Here is a 19,839-nt window from a genome sequence, read left to right on the forward strand (position 1 = left end):
TATCAGTAAAGACACAAGGTAGGAATGGTTAGTGCAAACTTAAGGTGACTGAGATGACCTGTGGGAGGAAGGAGGCAGAGGGACACGTGTACTGACAGTACAATGGTCTTGAACAAGCTGGAGCAGACATAAGGAAAGAGTTGATCCTGACTACTGGAGAGAGAGAGAGAGAGAGAGAGAGAGAGAGAGAGAGAGAGAGAGAGAGAGAGAGAGAGAGAGAGAAAAGCCTAGCAAACATCTGAAGGAGCAAACTGGATTTCTTCACATTATCACTGCAGGGTCAATTGAACTATCCTGCTGGGGAATCTTTTTTTCATTTTGTCTTGCTTTGTAACACACTGGCTGAAATTTATGGATAAATGAATAACTTTTGTAATATTTATTGATTGAGAATGTATGCTGTGTGGCAGCACTCAGCATCACACACAGCCATGATAGTGGCAGCATGCCTGGCCTCTCAATGGGCCAAACAAACACACAGTAACAATACAGTGAAAACAGTGCTCAAAGTGTGCAATAACAGCAAAACTTGGAAGGCCTGTACTTCAAATGTTGGGAGCATAGAGTGAATCCCTCAATACTGCATTCTATGAAATACCATGAGACCAAAAAACGAGAGAATATCTTTACCGTCAGTCACAACACACAATGATAATCAGATATATCACAGGCGAGGATTAAAAAGATAAAAAGTAATGTTAGGAATGTATGCATGACAATAAGTTATTCCTGGAACATGACTAGCACATCTATATTTCTGAAACCCTGTCAGACACAATTAGAGAAATTCACACTGATGATTTGAAAACACACAAAGTACAGAACATGCAAATCAATAACAATACAGTGAAGAGAAGGCCTTTCCTCCATGGTGCAACATCCAGTATGGGACAAACACTGGATCTGTAACTCTGTTATTGCCTCTTGAATTCTAACCACCATGGAGAAACATTACCATCAACCATCAACATCCTCCTTCCTCTCGTCTTAAACATTAACGATAAAAAAGAGTATTCATTGAGCAGTGCACCAGATCATGGAAAAAATGTGCAGGTGCAAATCGATGTGTTATATTAAAGTTTGATTCGTGGTCCTTTTGTTAAGTGAATCTAATGAAAGGCAAAAAAAAAATCTTAAACTACCGAGTCTTACGATACTGTGCTAGTGATTGAATAAAAGCCTTACTCTTTACCATTTACTCTATCACAAGGTTGCATATCGAATAAACAGTAAAAAACTTGTCGTATAGATGAAGAGTTATGGCATACCTACTACACAGGTGAATTTGTACTGAAGTTGTCACATTTTTCATTGATGCTCTTTTGATATTGGAAAGAAGGAATTAATGGAGACAAGACACGACTCATACAAACCCCAACCAGGTGACAGACTGGCTACTGCAGGATCTTAAAGAAGTACTCAACCTGTAATGAAGATGAGAGAAGGGAAGAAAAGTGTCAGAAATAACTCAAAAATCTTAATAATAGAAAGGAAGAAAAGTGTTAGAATTAACTACAAAATCTTAAATAACAGAAGAGAATAAAAGTGTCAGAATCTTAACAATGAAGCAAGGAAAACTGTCAGAATGAACTAAAAAATCTTAATAATGTAAGAGTAGAAATTGTCAGAATTACCAAGAATGTTAACTCCTTCAGTACTGGAACACATTCTTACTATGAGTTTTTGGTGTGAATAGACAATTTTATTTACATTATGAACTGTGTATGGAAGTCAGAAGATAAAATGGCCTTCACTATTTTAATCGCCACAAATTTTTGAAGCTGCATAAAATCCCTAACTAGTAAGCAGAATGAAAATAAAAATTCATCATAGTACTGAACGGATTAATAATGACATAGGAAAAAATAGAAAGAACTTGAAGAAAGAGGAACAACATGAGGAAATATACGAATCATGAGTTATATCAATGAACTGGAGTGTAATGCAATGAATATGATGAAACTGCCATGTGTGGGCCTCCCAGCACTCACCTCCAGCGGGCCGTCATCTGGCAGGTCCGAGCAGTGCAAGGCATTCTTCACAGTGTCCTCCCCAAAGCGTGCCCTAAGGCTATTTGGTCGCAGCTCCCTTGCCACCTCCTATAAAGCACATTTTTGTATATATGTGTCGCATTTTTACTACTCGAATCAATGATTTAGCCTCATAATTTTTCCAGTCCTCCTCTCCCTCCTTTGCTTTTATCTTCCTTCTTCTATCAGTCATCATAAAATCTACTTTTTTACTAGCCAGGATGGAGAAGGAATATGACAGAATGAGACAATTTTTTATGTACGAGGAAAGTCTGGACTCTAATGCGAGGAAAGTAATCCTACATTATAATCATGAACTCAAAACATATTTGCTTCATTAATTTTCCTTATGAGTTTGTACAAATCACATGCATCTCTTACTTTGTTCCCTCTGGTCTGGCTTATAATACAGAAAAAATAATGCTACATTAATAATTATGAACCACAAACACCATCATCTTTCCTTCCCTATCCTTCCTTTCCTTTATGAGTTAGAGCAGCATGAGTCTACCTGGCTTTCTTTGGCTCTTGATAACCTCTGCACTGCTCATGTCACTGTGGGTGATCAGAGGGAACAGTACAACACAGGAGAACTTACCGGATCAGCAGGTCCCACAAACTCCCTGAATTTAGTGGGCGTCTGAGATCCATGAACACGTGAAGTGATCTCTAGAGCCACCAGGGGGCCAGACATCAGCTGCTGCACCATCCCCTGAGACACAACACAGATTTCATTCCTCAGGGAAAATGTTCACAATATAACAGGCAAACTAAGAAACTCAAGCATATTTTTCTCTCCCACCCTTCAATAGTTCCCTACAGTCAGCTCCCTACTTGATAAAAACAGTTTTCCTACTTATATTTCTCACAAAAGTGAAATGTCATTCTTTTCTTTTTTCATGGCACATGTTGGTTAGAACTGCCTCTGATGTGTATCACAGGCCTGCCTTCTCTCCCCTCCCAAACCCCCATTCTTCTCATATTTTTTTTTTCTTTATTATCCACTCAACCAAATATTCACTAACAAGAACTTTTAGTGCACACAATGTAAAAAGCACAGTAGGAGAACAGAAGCATTTTTTTCCTTCACCATTTCCTGGCATCTCAGTGAGCCAATGTGTTTGTCTGACTGATTTTTATTACTTATGGTCAGCCTTTCCTTTTAAAAAAAAGTAAATAAAAAAATCAAATACAGCAACATCCTTGAGTATAGTCAGGAACACAGGATCAGCGTGCACTCACCGGGTATTCACTGACAACACCTTTGTACACCTCCAGGAACTCCTCTGACTGAACCTTGTCCATGCGGAATATCTGCAGGGCGGAGACGTCAAACTCCTCCTCCTTTATTGCCTTCAAAATGCTGCCCATGTGACCTGATGACAGATAATACATGAATAATGACCTGATTCCCCATTTGTAAACTCTTTGCTGCCTCATTACTGACCTGATAGCAGATTACTGACAACTTGTGACGACCATCTGTTTCTATGTTCAAAACTGTATCATTATTGTTCAACCGTCTTTAAAGTTACATAGGGAAGATCAGTGAAGGAATATGAAAGGAGCAGGCAACTAGAGACAGGAACATGAGAACTGATACTTAATGGAGAAAAAAAAAAAAAAAAAAAAAAAAAAAAAAGATGTAATGATAAAAACAAGACACAATGCACTACAATCTTATTCTAGAGGTAAGAAACTCAGCAGTGCCTCACCTTTGGCTACAGCGTGTGGCTTGATGATGCTGCAGGTGTTGTTTGCTAACTTGGCTGTGGTTTGTGGCAGGAGATCATCATTAATCTTTGACGAAGGAAAGAAAAACTCAATCTCCTGAAAGTGAGAAAGTCATGAAAGTAAAACTGCAAGTGGATTGAAATGATTCACCACCATAATCTTTCCTAAGTTTCTGATATTAGAAGCTACAAGTGAATCATGCTAAACTGTTAATCAATCTGTTATCTTCCCTTCCAATGTGTTCAGTGCATTACATCTCTCATAAATCCTTTGATCTGAGAATCTTTCACTTATATATTTTTTTTATGTAAGAGGAACTAAGGCAACAACAAAAACTGAGAAAAAAAAGGCCTATTGAGGTGCTACTTGCAAGTGAATAGCTGAGGATCTTTTACTTATCTATTTTTATAAGGAAAAAAAAAAAAAAAAAGAAGAACATGAGAAAAACAGAAGAAGAGGAAGAAGAAGCAGCAGAAGAAGTAAATATCCCACACACCACTAACCCTTATGGCAGAGATATCCGAGTCTGAGCCGTGCCCTGCGTTTAACTGCTTGTCCTTCCCAAACAATGCTCGGATGGATTCTGGGGCAATATTTCTCGCCTCCTGGGAGTCGGTGGGGCCCAGTGTTGCTCTCCACTTCTTGACGGCATTGGTTGTTACGAGCTCCATGGCCACCACTGGTCCACTTGTTATGTAGTCAAGCAGCGACCTGTGGGAGAGCCGTCACAGTTTAGTCTATTCCACTGCCAGTTACTTTGATGTCTGTTACTTGGATATTGCTGCAGTTCAGGATAATTTGGTCCAGCTTACTCTGATATTTGTTAATCTTTGTTCTCTTTAGTATGTCATCTTATATTTCCACACTTGAATCCGGGTTACTTTTTTTTTTTTCTATTTATCTATACCATGTGGGCTTTTCACGGGAATTTATGGGCTAAAGGAGATACTTTTTGTGGTACCTCCTATCTCAAAGCCCACCTGCTAGGAAACCGTTGCCCCGAGTGAGGAAGCCCAACCTACACTCGGACCGTGGACAGGATTCGAACCCGTGCGCTTGGAGACTTGGAAATTGATGCAGTTTAGGGAAATTTGGTCAAGCTTACTCTGACATTTGTTATTATTTACTTTCTCTAGTACGTCACCTTATATTTCCACACTCAAATCCAAGTTACTCTGACATCGTTACTTAGAAATTGCTACAGTTTAGGTAATTTGGTTCAGCTTACTCAGACATTTGTTCTCTATTCTCTTTAGGATGTTGCTTTATATTTCCACACTCAAATCCAGGTTACTCTGACATTTTTACTTGAAACTATGTAGCTACAGTTTAGGCTAGTTATTCTTTACCCTCTTTAATATGGTAAGAATAGAAGGATTTTTATCTATACCTATCCTTCACTTTCCACACTAGGTCACTCTGAAACTTGTTACCTAGAAATAGCTGCTGTTTAGGCTAGTCGATCCAGCTACTCTGACACCTATTACTCTTTACTCTCTGTAGTATGGTAAGAATAGAAGGGCCTTTATCTATATCTATCCTTGCACCTTTCAAACTAGGTCACTTTGACATTTGTTACTTGGAAATAGTTGCAGTTTAGGCTAGTTTGGTCCAACTTATTGACATTTGTTCCCTTTTACTCTCTTTAGTACGGTAAAAATATGGTCTGTATTTATACCTATCTTTGCACCTTCCACACTTGAATCCAGCTTACTCTGACACTTGTTACTCCTTACTCTCTCTTTGTTACACTTCCTTCCACACTCCAGTCCATACTACTTGGATTTTTTTTTTTTTTTTCATGTAAGAGGAAAACTGGCCAAGGACAACAAAACAGATTGAACAAAAAGGCCCACTTTGATACCAGTCTATGAGCAGGTCCAAGAGAGTTAGCCAAAAGAATGGGATAAATGTCTTGAAACCTCCTTCTAAATAAGTTCAGGCCATAGGAAGATGGAAATACAGAAGCAGACAGGGAGTTCTGGAGTTCTGTTGCTTGGAAATCCTTTTAGGTGAGGCCACAGTAGAATGATCTTTGTACCATCCACTAATAGAGATACCAAGTTACTCTATGCTACTTCCTCAAAAACTTCCTCTCATGATAAGCTGAAGATCTCTTCCTTAACACTGAAGTATATATAGTAATTTCTCTGCTACAGTATGAGGTGATGTGTCCTTACTCAAAGAACGGACGGCCCTCATGTTCCCGGTAGAAGGTTGCCGCCTGGAGCCTCGTCAGCTGCACCATCTTCATCTGGCTGATCTCAAAGTCTCTACTCTGAATCACATCAACAATTTCCCCTAGTCTGTGCACAGCGTCTGGCTTCACCATTGCAAACGTTCTAGAGGGGGGGGGGGGGAAAGAAATGAAAAAATCACATTCTTATTCTCCACAGACAAGAATTATTAACCACTATAAAAAATTCACACTATTTTATTCCCTACAGACATGAATTATTAACTATTACCAACAAACAATCACATTATATTCTGTACAGACAAGAATTATTAATCATTACCAACAATCACATTATATTCTGTACAAACAAGCATTATAAACCATTGCCAATAAAGAATCACATCTTATTCCCCACTGACAAGAATTATCAACCATTACCAACAAACAATTACATTTCATTCCCCACAGACAAGAATGAACTGTTACCAATATTCTTAAAGCTGATCTAATCCTAAGTGAAGCTCCTGGAATAATGTGTCACCTTTGCAGTGTGAAGATTGGGAAAACTAACCAATAATAATTAAAAGTAAGAGGAAACACCTTTCTTTAATCATCCACCTTTGTCTCTTTAAGATCATCTAATTCCATATGATGACATCTGCATAATCTATGATATTTGCAGCAAGAATAGGGAAAGAGTCAACTGAACACTATAAAAAGATGAAACACTATTAAGGAACTAATCAATCCTTTACTATTGCTTTTAGAGGTAATCTGCTGCAAAAGTGAAGGTGTCAGAAAAGCTTGTAATCTTTCCAGCGAGAAGACACCAAAATAAACCTAAACACTATGAAAAGTAATAACCTGAGCACCATATAAAGAAATAACCAGAGCACCATCAAAAGTAATAAACTAAACACCATCAAAAATAATAACCAATACACTAGCTAAAGTAATAATAACCTGAACACCATAAAAAAAAATAATAACCAAGACACCATCAAAAGTAATATCCTAAACACTAAACACCATCAAAAGCAAGGCAAACCACCACTGAGGAGCCCACCAGTGCCTCACCTTTGTCTCTTGGAGGTGATCTGGTCCCTAGTGAAGGCGTCGGCATAGTCAGTGATCTTGAGTTGCCTGGAGAGGACGACTATGGTGTTCCCGAGGTACAGATCACGCTCCTCAACGCCCTCCACAGGGATGCGCTTCAGGAACAGCCTCTGGGCCCGCAGGTCATACTGAGGGTGTCCAGAAGGTATGATTCACTGTAGTGTTTATGTTTACTCACAAGAATAGCAGTTTAATCTCTTCCGTACCAGAACGTGTTTCATATCTATTCTGCTTACTATTTGGTGATTCTATACAGCTTAAGAAACTTACATGGGGATTAAAATAGTGAAGATTCTACCTATTAAAATTCTGACCTTCATAGACACTTCCTAATGCAAATAAAATTGTCTAATCACACTTAAAACTCAATGTAAAAATGCATCCTAGTACTGAAGGGGTTAATTCTTTCACACCAATACAAAATCAACATCACAAGATGAAATACATGAAAATTTTTTTATAAGCATTTAAAAGAAAGTAGGTGGTGAAAAAGAGTATATTTTGCATTTTCTATCCAGTTTAAAGACTGTAGGTGTGTGTAGATTGTAGAACAAGTAAAGATATCTTAGAATGATTGGTGATGCAGGAAAGATGTATCAAATAACAATGAAAGAGTTAAATGTTCATCTACTAAAATAACTATGTAAAAATTGAGGTAGATCAGGAATAGCAGTTTAATTGTTCACCTACAGGAATAGTAGTGAATATAGTAAAATCTCAACACAACAAACTCACTATGGCACAACATCCATTTGTCGTATTTTGTGGTTGTAACATCAGGGTTTTTGATTTGGGATTTCCTTGGTAATCTAATTTTGCTTTTCAGTTTCTTTAATAGTGGTTACATGTGATCTTGTCTGTGTTAGAGTTGCATTACACTTCAAATGTAACAAACTAATGAAGGCAGAAATTAGTTTGTTTGCTCACCATCTGCTGTGTCATGGTTTGCATTGTCTATGTACTACTTTTACCTTGTTTCTCAATCTTTTCTTTTTTTTCTTAATGTTCATTGTACTGTATACTCTTGTCTGTAAAATAATAATGGTTGCCTAAATGTTTTTTGTTAATGCTAAATATTGAAGAAACTCTCTCTCTCTCTCTCACCACAATAAGCAATAAGACACAAGGAATCACAGTCACACAAGCACAGCACTCACCATCTCCACTGATCTATCTCTTGGGAAGAAGCTGAGGTGGAATTTGTTGACGGTCGCTGACACTGGATCGTACCATTCTGTGTGGAATATGTAGCGTGTCTCCCCCTGCAGCAACACCAACAACACCAGTAAATAACACAGCTAGGGATGCACCTCCAAAAGGGAAAGCAATAATAGGAGACAATGATAAAGACAAAAAACTGAGGCATGGAGGAACTTTCTTGACTTGTGTATATGCCTGGTACTGAAAAACAATTGTAGTGATAAAAGAGGCCAAAAACAGTGGCATAAATTGACTTCCTTAAAATGTATATACTAAAAAGTAATTCATGTTTATCAATCTGCAAATTATTCTGCAACTTAACTCAAGCTAGAGGCGCCAAATGACCGATGTGTTGTGATGTCAGAAATAGCACGCATTAATAAAGTCAAGGTATAAATTAACTTTCTAAAAATGCATATAATAATTAAAAAAAAAAAAAAATGTAAAATTGTAAATCATTCCTTAACTCAAACAAGTGGCATCATATGATCTCAGTGTTATGGTGTCAGAAATTGTAGCCGGTAATGAACTCAAGCAGCTAATGAGTGTATGAAGTGAGTGAGGCATGTGGTAATGTATGTATAAGCTGTGTGTGATGACAGGAATGAACTCAAAAAACTTATGTGCATCTATACACAATGACAACTGCACAGAATGATCCCCAGAGTTGTGTGGCAGGTGTCAGATTAATCTACCATGCTACCATGTAATATGGACGAGGGAAAAAAAAGATAATGTAACAGAAAACTAAAACTAAGGAATGCACCATAAAGACCCAAAATAAACCAATAAAATTTTACTGGGCTTTACGCTAAGAACCAAAGCAGGATTCTACAGTATGAGGAACAATGAAGGTTTCTGGTGTAAAATGTGTTAGTGAATCACTATCACACTCCAATACAAAACTAATCTAAGAAACAATGCAAATCACCATAATGTGAGAAATGGTGAAGCATACCAAGGTTAAAGCAAAGAATATGAATACAGTATAGGTATTCTGTTCACTTGTATGAGATTGTAATGAAGACAGTGAAAGTGTTGGATAGCATAATATTCCCCGCCCCATGAGAGGGTAAAGAGAAACAGTGTGAGCAGACAGTAGAGTCAAGTGTAAGAGAGCAGCATTAACTTTAACTTGTCCAGTACCATGACATCATTTCCAATATTCTCCACACCATTAAAGGCATTTCTTTTGAGTTTAGGCTAATATTCTTTTCATAATGAGATCAAAGAACCATACATGAAAGTATCCACTAATTGTTCATCACATTCTGACAAACAGCTGATGATTTCATGGCATTTTGGGATTTGTTTTTCTAGCACTGAATGGGTGAAGGTAGTGAGCACACAGAGGCAGAACAGTCGGGAGCACCCAGTATCTATGAAAGCTTTGGTGACCATTGGCTTGGCTGGTAAAGAGTCCAGTGCACTGAGCCTTGTCACAATCAACCCCTGACCACTCCCTCTTCTGGCTGCCACTTACATCTTAGAACGTGAGGCATTAATGATGAAATTCTTGTGATATTATAGGAGGACAGTCAAGGTTAGATAAATTTATGGGTGGGTAGACATTTAGAGACAGGGATGCGTGGAAATAGACAGGTATGTGCGGATGGCTTCTTTCCCTTCTGTCCCTTTCCTTGTGTTTTTATTTAGCAACCAAGGCTCTGATGGAGGCCATTCAACCTGGACTGTCTGAGTAGCACAGGTACTTTCCAGCTCATACGTCAATTAACTTATCGCACTAATTTCCACACTGATGTTTCCCCTTCATTTTCAACTCTGATCTACGGTCAGTTTCCTTATGATAGCTGATAACTGGTACATTCCTTCCAGGTCAGAGACAGTAAACTGAAGGGAAAACATTGGGACACAGAGAAGCCACAGGTTGCTTAACTTATGACTGTGTACTAGGAGGATAAGACCTACTGTAGGAGGGTAAGAAGACTGTACAGATGAATACTGGATAGGTAGCTCTCAAGACCCCTTCCCCACTCATGAACACACACCTTTCTTTTGAGGTAGTTATTTAAAGAGATGGCCACTAGAGCAACCACTAGTGCAATGATGAATACCTTGTTACCCATGGCAGAAACTGAAATTACAGAGAACAGTTTAATACTCAAGTGATGTGCGTGTATCAGGTGTCAGCTAATCCTTCATGACATTTCTGGCACTGAGTCACTAATCCTAAGCAAACTAGACTCACAAAATGCAATGTGATCTAATGCCAATAAAAACTTCTTCTAAACTGATAAGAAATGCTATATACTGTATGCATTATAAGTACTGTATTATAACTGAGTGGAAAAGTACCACATCTCTACATTACTCTCACTGCACTCAATATAAAGTGAGCTATGAGATACAGACAGATTCTGCTGAAGTGTTTTGGCATACAAGCAGAGTGCAACACATCGCCAGGAAAAACAATTGTTCAAGGTAAGGCAGGATACTGCTGAAATTACAGAAGAGAATCCATTAAAATAAGCAACAGAGTAATTTCATGTAAACTACAAAGGAAAGGTACAACTAAATCAAGATATACAGACTATGGTTAAAACATTAAATGACAGCCAATGGAGATTAAAAAAAATGTGAAAAATGAAAAAAATGAGAAAAGAACTCAAATATCCAGGTCTTCTTGACAGGGATGGAAGGAGTATATCAGACATGTTGTAATGGTATAGGTGTTTATCTTTCTTGATACTATTTTCCCTTGTCATGGAGAAACACCCAGGAAACCTTATCCATGGCTAACTTGCAGAACATCACTGTACTTCCTGCATGTTGTTTTCTATTTATGTCTTGGAATATATATGGCATCAAATTTGAGTCCTAAGAGATAAGATTGGTTAAGAATTCTGCTGTTAATTGTATATATTCTTTCCTACAATGGAGAGTGTCATCTTGTACTTGAGCTGCGGAGGGGAAGCTTCAAGATATTTATCCTATTCTTTTGGCTTGCTCTTTTGATCCTTTTTGGGTGACTGGCATCTTAGTGGGGCCTTTTGTCTAATTGTTTTTGTTGCCCTTGGCCAATTTCCCCCTTTTACAAAAACAAAAGCTTTACATAAAAGTTTGTCAAGTATAATAAATGATCAGCAGCCTGCTTGCACTGAAGAGATAGATTAAAAATACTGTCGCTTTTTTCCCAGTGACTAAAAGGAGCACTGTGTGGGAAGGGACAGCAGCCTGATTAAAGATTCTGAGATTAGTAAAGAATATTGTTGCTTCATTTCTGGTGACTAAAAAGAAGCATTGTGATGTCTACTGTCAGCTACCTATCCTTAGCGGAAATCTTGGGATGGTAAATACATGGATCAGACATGGAAGAAGCCTTAAAAAATTAAGGTTAATGTTTACAATCAGTCCTTGTCAGGAGCGCACGACACGACTGCATGTTGCGGCGGTATACTCACTGTACATACCTGATGTTTATGTATTTTTTTGTGAGCTCTGCTGTGTATTATTGACACTTTCCTGTCTCTGAAAATCAACATATTGTGCCAAAAAGCATTAAATTAGGTTTAAGTTATGTTAGATTAGCTTAGTTTTAGGTTTAGGTTAGCTTAGATTAAGTTGGTTTAGTTTAGTTGGTCAGGAGACCTAAATAGACCAAATTTCACATTTCGTAAAAACGTCCAAGGAGACAAATGACCATATTTGGCAAACGAAGGACCTCTTTACCCAAATTGATGTGTGACAGGTAATTCAATCAAACAATAATCAGAGAAATTCAAAAACACATAAAAATTCATTGGATAAAATAGGTGTATCTTAGAAAAAAACTATCAGGCTTATTTGTCAGTGTTATAAGCCGTCAAACTTACTTCCTGTCACATCTACCTGCTGTCTTTACCCTGTCATGTCTACCTGCTGTCTTTACCCTGTTATATGTACCTGCTGTTTTTACCCTGCTGTCTTTACCCTGTAATGTCTACCTGCTGTCTTTACCCTGTCATATCTAACTGCTGTCTTTACCCTGTTACATCTACCTGCTGTCTTTACCCTGTTATATTTACTTGCTGTCAGTCTTACCTGCGGTCAAACTTTTCTATTACCTTTTCTATCTACTATGAAACCAGCTTATGACCACTTCTATCAGCTTTCATCCCTTATCAACTCCCAGTGCTATCTGCTGCCCACACAACTTGATAATGAAGCAACAAGTATTTTTCTTTGGTCATTTTCACAATCTCTCTTCTAATTACTGTCAGACTAACAAATTAATAAACCAGTCAGAGCTACCTGCTATCAGCCTCACCTGCTCTCGATCCTCCTTATCAGTCTAACTAACACCAATCTCCTTCAAACATCATGAGACAAGGATGATACTGGAATGACATTAGTGTTTTCATGTCATGGTTTATTTAATCTGGGTTTATATATTTTAACCATCTTTTCACCGAGTACATTATGATCAGTCTAACCAACACCACTGCCATTCAAACTTTATGAGACAAGAATGATATTGGAATGACGTTAGTGTTTTCATGCCAAGGTTTGTTTAATTTAGGTTCATATATTCTATCGATCTTTTCACCGAGTGCATTACGATTTGAAAAAAAAAAGAAAAAAAAAAAAAAAGTTCCCCGAAATGTCTTGAAATAAGCATGTTTTCATAATTCTTGGCCCAATTCCTACCAGACACACCAACTCCCTGTCACGCAGTCGTTCTTTTCAGTGCGATCTAACCCGAATTAACGTTATATGTCACACCAGTGGACCTTGCTGTTACCTCGTACTGGTGACCGTGTTGGGACCAGATGAGACACATGCATCTACCTGGCTATATCACCTGTACCTGAATACCTGACAAGTAACAGAACGTACAGGTGAGGTAAGTGAATCTATTAATATGTAATAAGCCTCCCTACCTGGCCGTAATTCCCTCCTCTGTACAGTGAAAGGTTCAAACACACACTTTGTTTGCTAATCGTCTGTCACTCACCATTCTCTCACGGCCTCTAACCCTTGACTCCTCTATTTCTTATTTCTCAGTCTTGATTTTTTGGTGCCCTCTTTCTTGCATTGAGGTTAAAAGTTCAAGGATCAGTCAGGAATGTGAAAATGGACTTCTTAACTGAATATTCTTGTCTCGTTGTTTTGGTATTGGTGGTGTCAACGTGTTAGGATCGTGAGGCCAGTCCCAATGATGAAGATTTAAATTGGGAGTGGGGAGGGGACCGGTCTTGACCGGTAACGATAATATTTTAGGTAGTTTTGCAGGGTAAGAGTAATCATAATATAAGTGTGTGTGTGTGTGTGTGTGTGTTGTTGTTGTTGCTACAATGACAATACGCATTATGTTCCTCACTTCATGACGTGTGGTGACGTCGCGCTTTTTTTTTTTTTTTCTTTCCACCAATAATCAACAGACTTTGTGTTTGTGGCCATTGACAGATCAAGGCAGCAGCAAGTGATCTGCGGATAGGCGGGAACCGGCGAGTCAGTAGAACGGTCGGTGAGCTGAGGAGCGGGGACTGAGAAGGCGGCGTCACACTAGCACGAATATTACAGACAAGCCCAAATTATCTCATCCCGCTTAGGAATCGAACGCGGGGCCTCTCAGTTGTGTGAGGAAGGAGTCAAGTCAACTGTCAGCATCCCTATAGATTTGGTCATTCGTCCTTGACGGCTGAGGCCGTAAGGGGTAGTTAGTGCCGTTATTTTTTATCAACCGTGGCATAGTGCTGCATCATTTTATGTCTGTCTGTCTCTGATATATATATATATATATATATATATATATATATATATATATATATATATATATATATATATATATATATATATATATAATGCATTACCAAATTTTCATCATACTGATTATCTTCTTGTGTGTGTAGTATGTATGTATGTATGTACTCATGATAATAAAAACAAAATAATTGTGGTCAATGGTCAATACTCATTGATAACTGACTCAGCGATACCACTCTTTTTTCAGTTTCCGGCCGCATGGCTCGCGCCCCAGTCTGACATCAACAGACTGAGGCCCAAGACAAGTGAGCACTGAGCAGCAAAACTCAACTCCTGCTAACACTTCACTCAGAAACTGGATATACAAGCTGTAAGTACGCGTCGAGGAGCAGGACAGGAAGAGGAAATTGAGGAGCTGAGAGGAAGCCGAGACCATAAGCAAACAACAAGTGGTAGCAGGAGGGTCTGGTGTGGCAGGGAAAATGGCAGATTTCAAAGCTCGACTTGCCAAACTCCACACTAAAAGGAAGGAAGCCTCAATGCTGAACCACAAGGAGGTAGTGGAGGAAGACCGTCTCAAGCAGATGCCAAAAAATTATGCAAAGAAACGGCAGAGACTTGAAGCAAAGCTTGCCGAGGATCAGCGCAGGGAAGCAGCAGAATCTGAGTGTAAAGATTATGACCACATGAAGCTCCTGAATGTTGGGGCAGATGAGGCAGAGCGCTGGGAGCGGCGAAAGAAGAAGAACCCTGACCAGCAGGGCTTTTCCACCTACGAGGATGCTACCAAATCTCTCCACTCATTACTCCGACTTACTCATCTGTCTGTTGTGAAGAGCTAAGAGGAATGTTGAATTAGGATTATGAGAGAGAGAGAGAGAGAGAGAGAGAGAGAGAGAGAGAGAGAGAGAGAGAGAGAGAGAGCTATTCCATTCACGTGCAGCGATACAAGTGGAAATATGAAATAGGTGAAAACAATTTGATGTGTAGGCATTGTTTTAAGTAAGATCTCAAGCACACACAGTGACTTGCATACACTTATTCATTGGGGTTAACTACTATCAAAGCTATTTAGGGTGTGCGTTGCCGTAACCCCTTCAGTACCAGGACGCGTTTCCCTATGCGAATATTCTGCTATTTGGTGATTTTATACAGCTTCAGAAACTTATGTGGGGGATTAGAATAGTGAAGACTCCAGCCATTAATCTTCTGCCCTCCATAGACCCTTCTAATGTCAATAAAATCGTCTAATCAAACCCAAAAATCAAGGTAAAAGAATTGCGAGGAACCTTGATTTGTTCTCGCTAGCCACTCCACGAACGACGATGGAAAGTGGAAACATGTCGGGTGAAAACAAGGCGCTGTGTTGTTACTGTTGTCGTCCATAAACTCTCAATCTATCTCTGTGGGCACTGTTGTCATTAAGATCTCCAGCACTGAATTACCGCCATGCACTCAGTTATGGGCGTCTGAGTGAGTCGAGTCTAATCCCTTAAGTGGCATTTTTACGATAGTTTGTGTGTGATTAGATGATTTTGCTTACAATAAGAAGGGTCTACGGTGTCAGAGATTAATGGCCAGTTTTCACTATTTTAATCCCCACATAAGTTTGTGAAGCTGTATAAAGTCATTGAGTAATAGCCAGAATAAATATGAAAACACGTCATGTTACTGCAGGGGTTAACACGGCGGGGCTAGGCGAGGCGATAGAGGCACCTTGCTTTGTTCCGGGCTATGTGTTTCCTACATATCATAGCTTCCCCTTGCTCAATAAGCGCTAAGAATAGGACACATTTCGCTATACGCTATTACTTGCAGTTTGAGTTGACAGACTAGGATAATAAAGAGGGACGCCAGAGATGAAACGTATACAGAACGGTGAAATAACCACACACACACACACACACACACACACACACACAGTCTGAGTCCTATCCGAAGACCTGTCTATGTGCTCTGAGCTTGTTCCGTAATGGGGAAGGCTGGCTAGGTGACTACCGCGCGACCATAGTGAATCACACACACACACACACACACACACACACGCTAAGTACCATGAAAGAAGAGGACACACACGCACACACACACACACACACAGCCACCTCCCCATCCAACACCCTCCAGCTGGGAGCTGGGTGTCAGTGGTTCCAGCTGGTGGGCTCCCTCATAACGAAAGATAAGGCAACACACACACACACACACACATACACACACACACACATACACAGTCTCAGTCCTATCCGAAGATCGCTCTATGAGCTCTGAGCTTGCTCCGTAATGGGGAAGGCTGGCTGGGTGACTACCAGGCGACCATAGTGAATTACACACACACACACACACGCTAAGTACCAAAGAACACACATGACACACACACACACACACACACACACACACACACACAGCCACCTTCCCCTCCAACACCCTCCAGCTGGGAGCTGGGTGTCAGTGGTTCCAGCTGGTGGGCTCCTCATAACGAAAGATAAGGCAACACACACACACACACACACACACACACACACACACACACACACACACACACACACACACACACACACACACACCCCCCCACACCCTCGGGCCTGGAGCCAGGTATCGGCCTGGGTCCAGCCGGGGGGGGGTCAACCCTTTGATGACGTCACATATATTCGTTACGCAAATCATTTTGAAAATGAGGATTCCCAAAAAGGCAGCTGGACACGAATGTTATAAAAATTCTGACTCGTTATCAATCGAAACTAACTTCTAAAATACAAAAACATTGCCGAGAAAAGGAATAATAAAAATAGCTCAAAAATATACTAAATAAAGTATTAGAACTTCGACTTGCTTAAACACAATTTCAAAGCCCACCAATTTCATTCAACTGAATCGATAACGTTTTCTAAAAATTATGACTATCATTTCGATATATCAAAACCTGGCAACTCGCCCTATTAGAAAAAATAATATTTAAAAAATTACGTTGTTTACAATATTAACAGGACTACATATCATTCTTAAAGTCCACATCTTTAACTTCTCAGGAGCCTTGCACACTTTTCTCATGATAAACCATCTTTTGAAAACACAAACACTTCGCTACAACCTCAAATAAAAAATCACAGATAGCGGAGGTAAAAATTTTAGCGTATTTTGGCCCTCCCATTCAAGTCATAAACACCCTCTACATCACCGTACTTCACTCAACTCAAGCATGGAAGACACGTAAAACACTGCGAACTATCATTAGAAACCCTTAAAAGGCACTTGTGACTCGAAATAAATGAACTGAGACAAATATAAATAATAGTGGAAGTCGAGCATCTGGGACCGGCATTTTGGGCGGGAGCTGGTGATGACGTCACAGCCTGGGGCTCGTGACGTCATGGGTAGGCCCGCTTCTTCTCACTGAGCCTCCATAGCACACAAATCAGGTAATTGCGGATATATCTCAACAACTGACATGAAAGATTAGGCCTATGGCTCCACTTTGTGACCTGTCTGGCCTGTAATGAGTGAGAGATGAGGCAGATAATGGCTGAGAGAGAGGCGGCGGGTCAGGGGATCGGTTTGTTTACGTTTTCAAGATTTGAATTACTTGGTTTTTATAAGTATGTGCAGGTGTTAGTTCACTGATATGTTGTCCTGGAGGTTACCAACGTAAGGTTATGACATGGCACCACCGTGAAATGATGAGTTATATTACTTACGTTAGCCAAAGACTGCTCGGCGGCGGCTGTCCGTGTCACTAGCAGGCACCCACACTCCACTGTCTACTTTGTGTCCTCAACCATGTTTAAATAGTTAACCTCTGATTACTGAGAGGCTACACACACAATATTCTCTTCGCTACTATAGATATCACTATTATCGGTATCTTCATCTCCACCACTCACTGTCCCTCACGGCCAGCGCCTTGTCCTGCCAAGTGCAGTGCTGCTCATGGTAAACTGGCCGGTAGGGATGCCAGTTTTGGTCCGAGTAGTACTCGGCTTTTGGATTTGAGTGAGTACTACTCGGTTTACTCGGCTTTCATAATTCAATTACATGTTCAATTTATGCGTTGAAAATGTAATACAAGCCTTCAAACTAAGGAGTAAAGATTTTTTTTCGGTATTTTGTTGGGAAAGAAGGTGGTGCATGCCGCACAACCAGCCAGACATTAAATCCTCCCGGATGAGAGATTTAAAGTCAAACTCTGACAAATAAAGTGAGCCAGCAATTTCCCATTAACCCCTTCAGCCTTCACTACAGACCACCGGAACCTGCGCTTGGAGCCATATCCGGGCTTGCCGCGCGCTCGAGGATTTGAATCCAAATTATTGAAATGAGCTAATTAAGGCCATAAAACTTCACAAAATCATCATATATTATATATATAAATACTCAGAATTACATTAGTGTGACTTGGAAAGAGAGAGAGAGAGAGAGAGAGAGAGAGAGAGAGAGAGAGAGAGAGAGAGAGAGAGAGAGAGAGAGTGTGTGTGTGTGTGTGTGTGTGTGTGTGTGTGTGTAATTCACTGTTTGATCTGCTGCAGTCTCTGACGAGACAGCCAGACGTTACCCTACGGAACGAGCTCAGAGCTCATTATTTCCGATCTTCGGATAGGCCTGATACCAGGCACACACCACACACCGGGACAACAAGGTCACAACTCCTCGATTTACATCCCGTACCTACTCACTGCTAGGTGAACAGGGGCTATACGTGAAAGGAGACACACCCAAATATCTCCACCCGGCCGGGGAATCGAACCCCAGTCCTCTGGCTTGTGAAGCCAGCGCTCTAACCACTGAGCTAACGGGCCGTGTGTGTGTGTGTGTGTGTGTGTGTGTGTGTGTAATTCACCACGGTCGTCTGCTGGTCACCCAGCCAGTCTTTCCCATTACGGAGCGAGCTCAGAGCTCATACACCGATCTTCAGGACTGAGACCACACCACACTCCACACACCAAAGCAGGCCACAACCCTCAGTTACATCCCGTACCTATTTACTGCTAGGTGAACACTACACATTAAGATTGCCCATTTGCCTCACCGCGCCGAGATGTGTGTGTGTGTGTGTGTGTGTGTGTGTGTGTGTGTGTGTGTGTGTAAAAGATAACCACGAAGGATACAATATCACCGGATGGAGATAGATTGTAACATGAGAAACAAACACCACACGACTAGAACAGATATCAGCCAGCCGTCTTGACACACACACACACACACACACACACAGGTTGTACTACGTCACAGCAGGCTGCGGCAAGTGTGTGTGTGTGTGTGTGTGTGTGTGTGTGTGTGTGTGTGTGTGAAAATAGAGAGAGAGAGAGAGAGAGAGAGAGAGAGAGAGAGAGAGAGAGAGAGAGAGAGAGAGAGAGAGAGAGAGAGAGAGATTAGGAAAGGTCTAAGGCGTTCAGAATTTTAATGGCCACAGTTTTCACTATTTCAATCCCCACATGAGTTTCTGAAGCTGTATAAAGTCGTCAAATAGTTAGGCACAATGGATATGGAAACGCGTCATGGTACAGAAGGGATTAAGACAGTTTGGGATATTACATTACCTTCACTTGGCACTTGGAGCGAGGGAGGAAAGGCAAGGCAAGAACGCAACACGTCAGCCAGCCAGCCAGGGAGACACGGAGACCCCAGTGAACTATGAGTGAGGTAGAGACGAGACGGGAGAGCTAAACTAGTGGAGTGGGTAGTGAGGGGACCACTGTAACTTGGTTCACCTGGGGAGCGTTGCCCAAGTAACCACACACACACACACACACACACACACACACACACACACACACACACACACACACTTACTATCTGGAAGCTTTACCAAATCTCTCCACTCATTACTCCGACTTACTCATCTGTCTGTTGTGAAGAGCTAAGAGGAATGTTGAATTAGGATTA

At 40.4% G+C, this 19,839-nt stretch overlaps 2 protein-coding genes across 11 annotated transcripts; one reads left to right on the forward strand and one right to left on the reverse strand.

Annotated features, from left to right (window-relative positions):
* Positions 1 to 364: 364 nt before the first annotated feature.
* On the reverse strand, positions 365 to 17,673 carry LOC123499191 (nucleoside diphosphate kinase 7-like). Of its 10 annotated transcripts, XM_045246910.1 has the most exons (12): positions 13,140 to 13,204; positions 11,691 to 11,748; positions 10,269 to 10,354; positions 8,217 to 8,321; positions 7,021 to 7,187; positions 5,945 to 6,106; positions 4,268 to 4,475; positions 3,746 to 3,860; positions 3,273 to 3,406; positions 2,629 to 2,742; positions 1,992 to 2,099; positions 365 to 1,424 (listed from the first exon to the last, which is right to left on the reverse strand). In XM_045246910.1, the coding sequence occupies exons 3-12, from the start codon at positions 10,344 to 10,346 to the stop codon at positions 1,395 to 1,397; spliced, it is 1,221 nt and encodes a 406-aa protein (XP_045102845.1). In that variant the 5' UTR covers positions 10,347 to 10,354; positions 11,691 to 11,748; positions 13,140 to 13,204; the 3' UTR covers positions 365 to 1,394. The 10 variants fall into 10 exon arrangements, with proteins under 10 accessions (XP_045102845.1, XP_045102846.1, XP_045102844.1 ...); XM_045246911.1 differs by lacking the exons at positions 11,691 to 11,748; positions 13,140 to 13,204 and adding an exon at positions 13,214 to 13,407; XM_045246909.1 differs by lacking the exon at positions 11,691 to 11,748 and having other exon boundaries at positions 13,140 to 13,407.
* On the forward strand, positions 14,448 to 14,807 carry LOC123499290 (pre-mRNA-splicing factor Syf2-like). Its single transcript, XM_045247092.1, has one exon. The coding sequence runs from the start codon at positions 14,448 to 14,450 to the stop codon at positions 14,805 to 14,807; it is 360 nt and encodes a 119-aa protein (XP_045103027.1).
* Positions 17,674 to 19,839: the final 2,166 nt, after the last annotated feature.

The sequence above is a fragment of the Portunus trituberculatus genome, chromosome 49, assembly GCF_017591435.1.
Source record: "Portunus trituberculatus isolate SZX2019 chromosome 49, ASM1759143v1, whole genome shotgun sequence".
In the NCBI taxonomy this organism is placed as follows: domain Eukaryota; kingdom Metazoa; phylum Arthropoda; class Malacostraca; order Decapoda; family Portunidae; genus Portunus; species Portunus trituberculatus.

Coding starts and splice junctions, on each gene's coding strand:
- LOC123499290 (XM_045247092.1), top strand. CDS start 14,448: ATGGCAGATTTCAAAGCTCGACTTGCCAAACTCCACACTAAAAGGAAG.
- LOC123499191 (XM_045246907.1), bottom strand. CDS start 10,657: ATGCCAAAACACTTCAGCAGAATCT. Junction 10,355..10,632: donor AAAACACTTCAGCAGAATCT/GTCTGTATCTCA, acceptor CTGTAATTTCAG/TTTCTGCCATGGGTAACAAG. Junction 6,107..7,020: donor ATCACCTCCAAGAGACAAAG/GTGAGGCACTGG, acceptor CCCCCCCTCTAG/AACGTTTGCAATGGTGAAGC.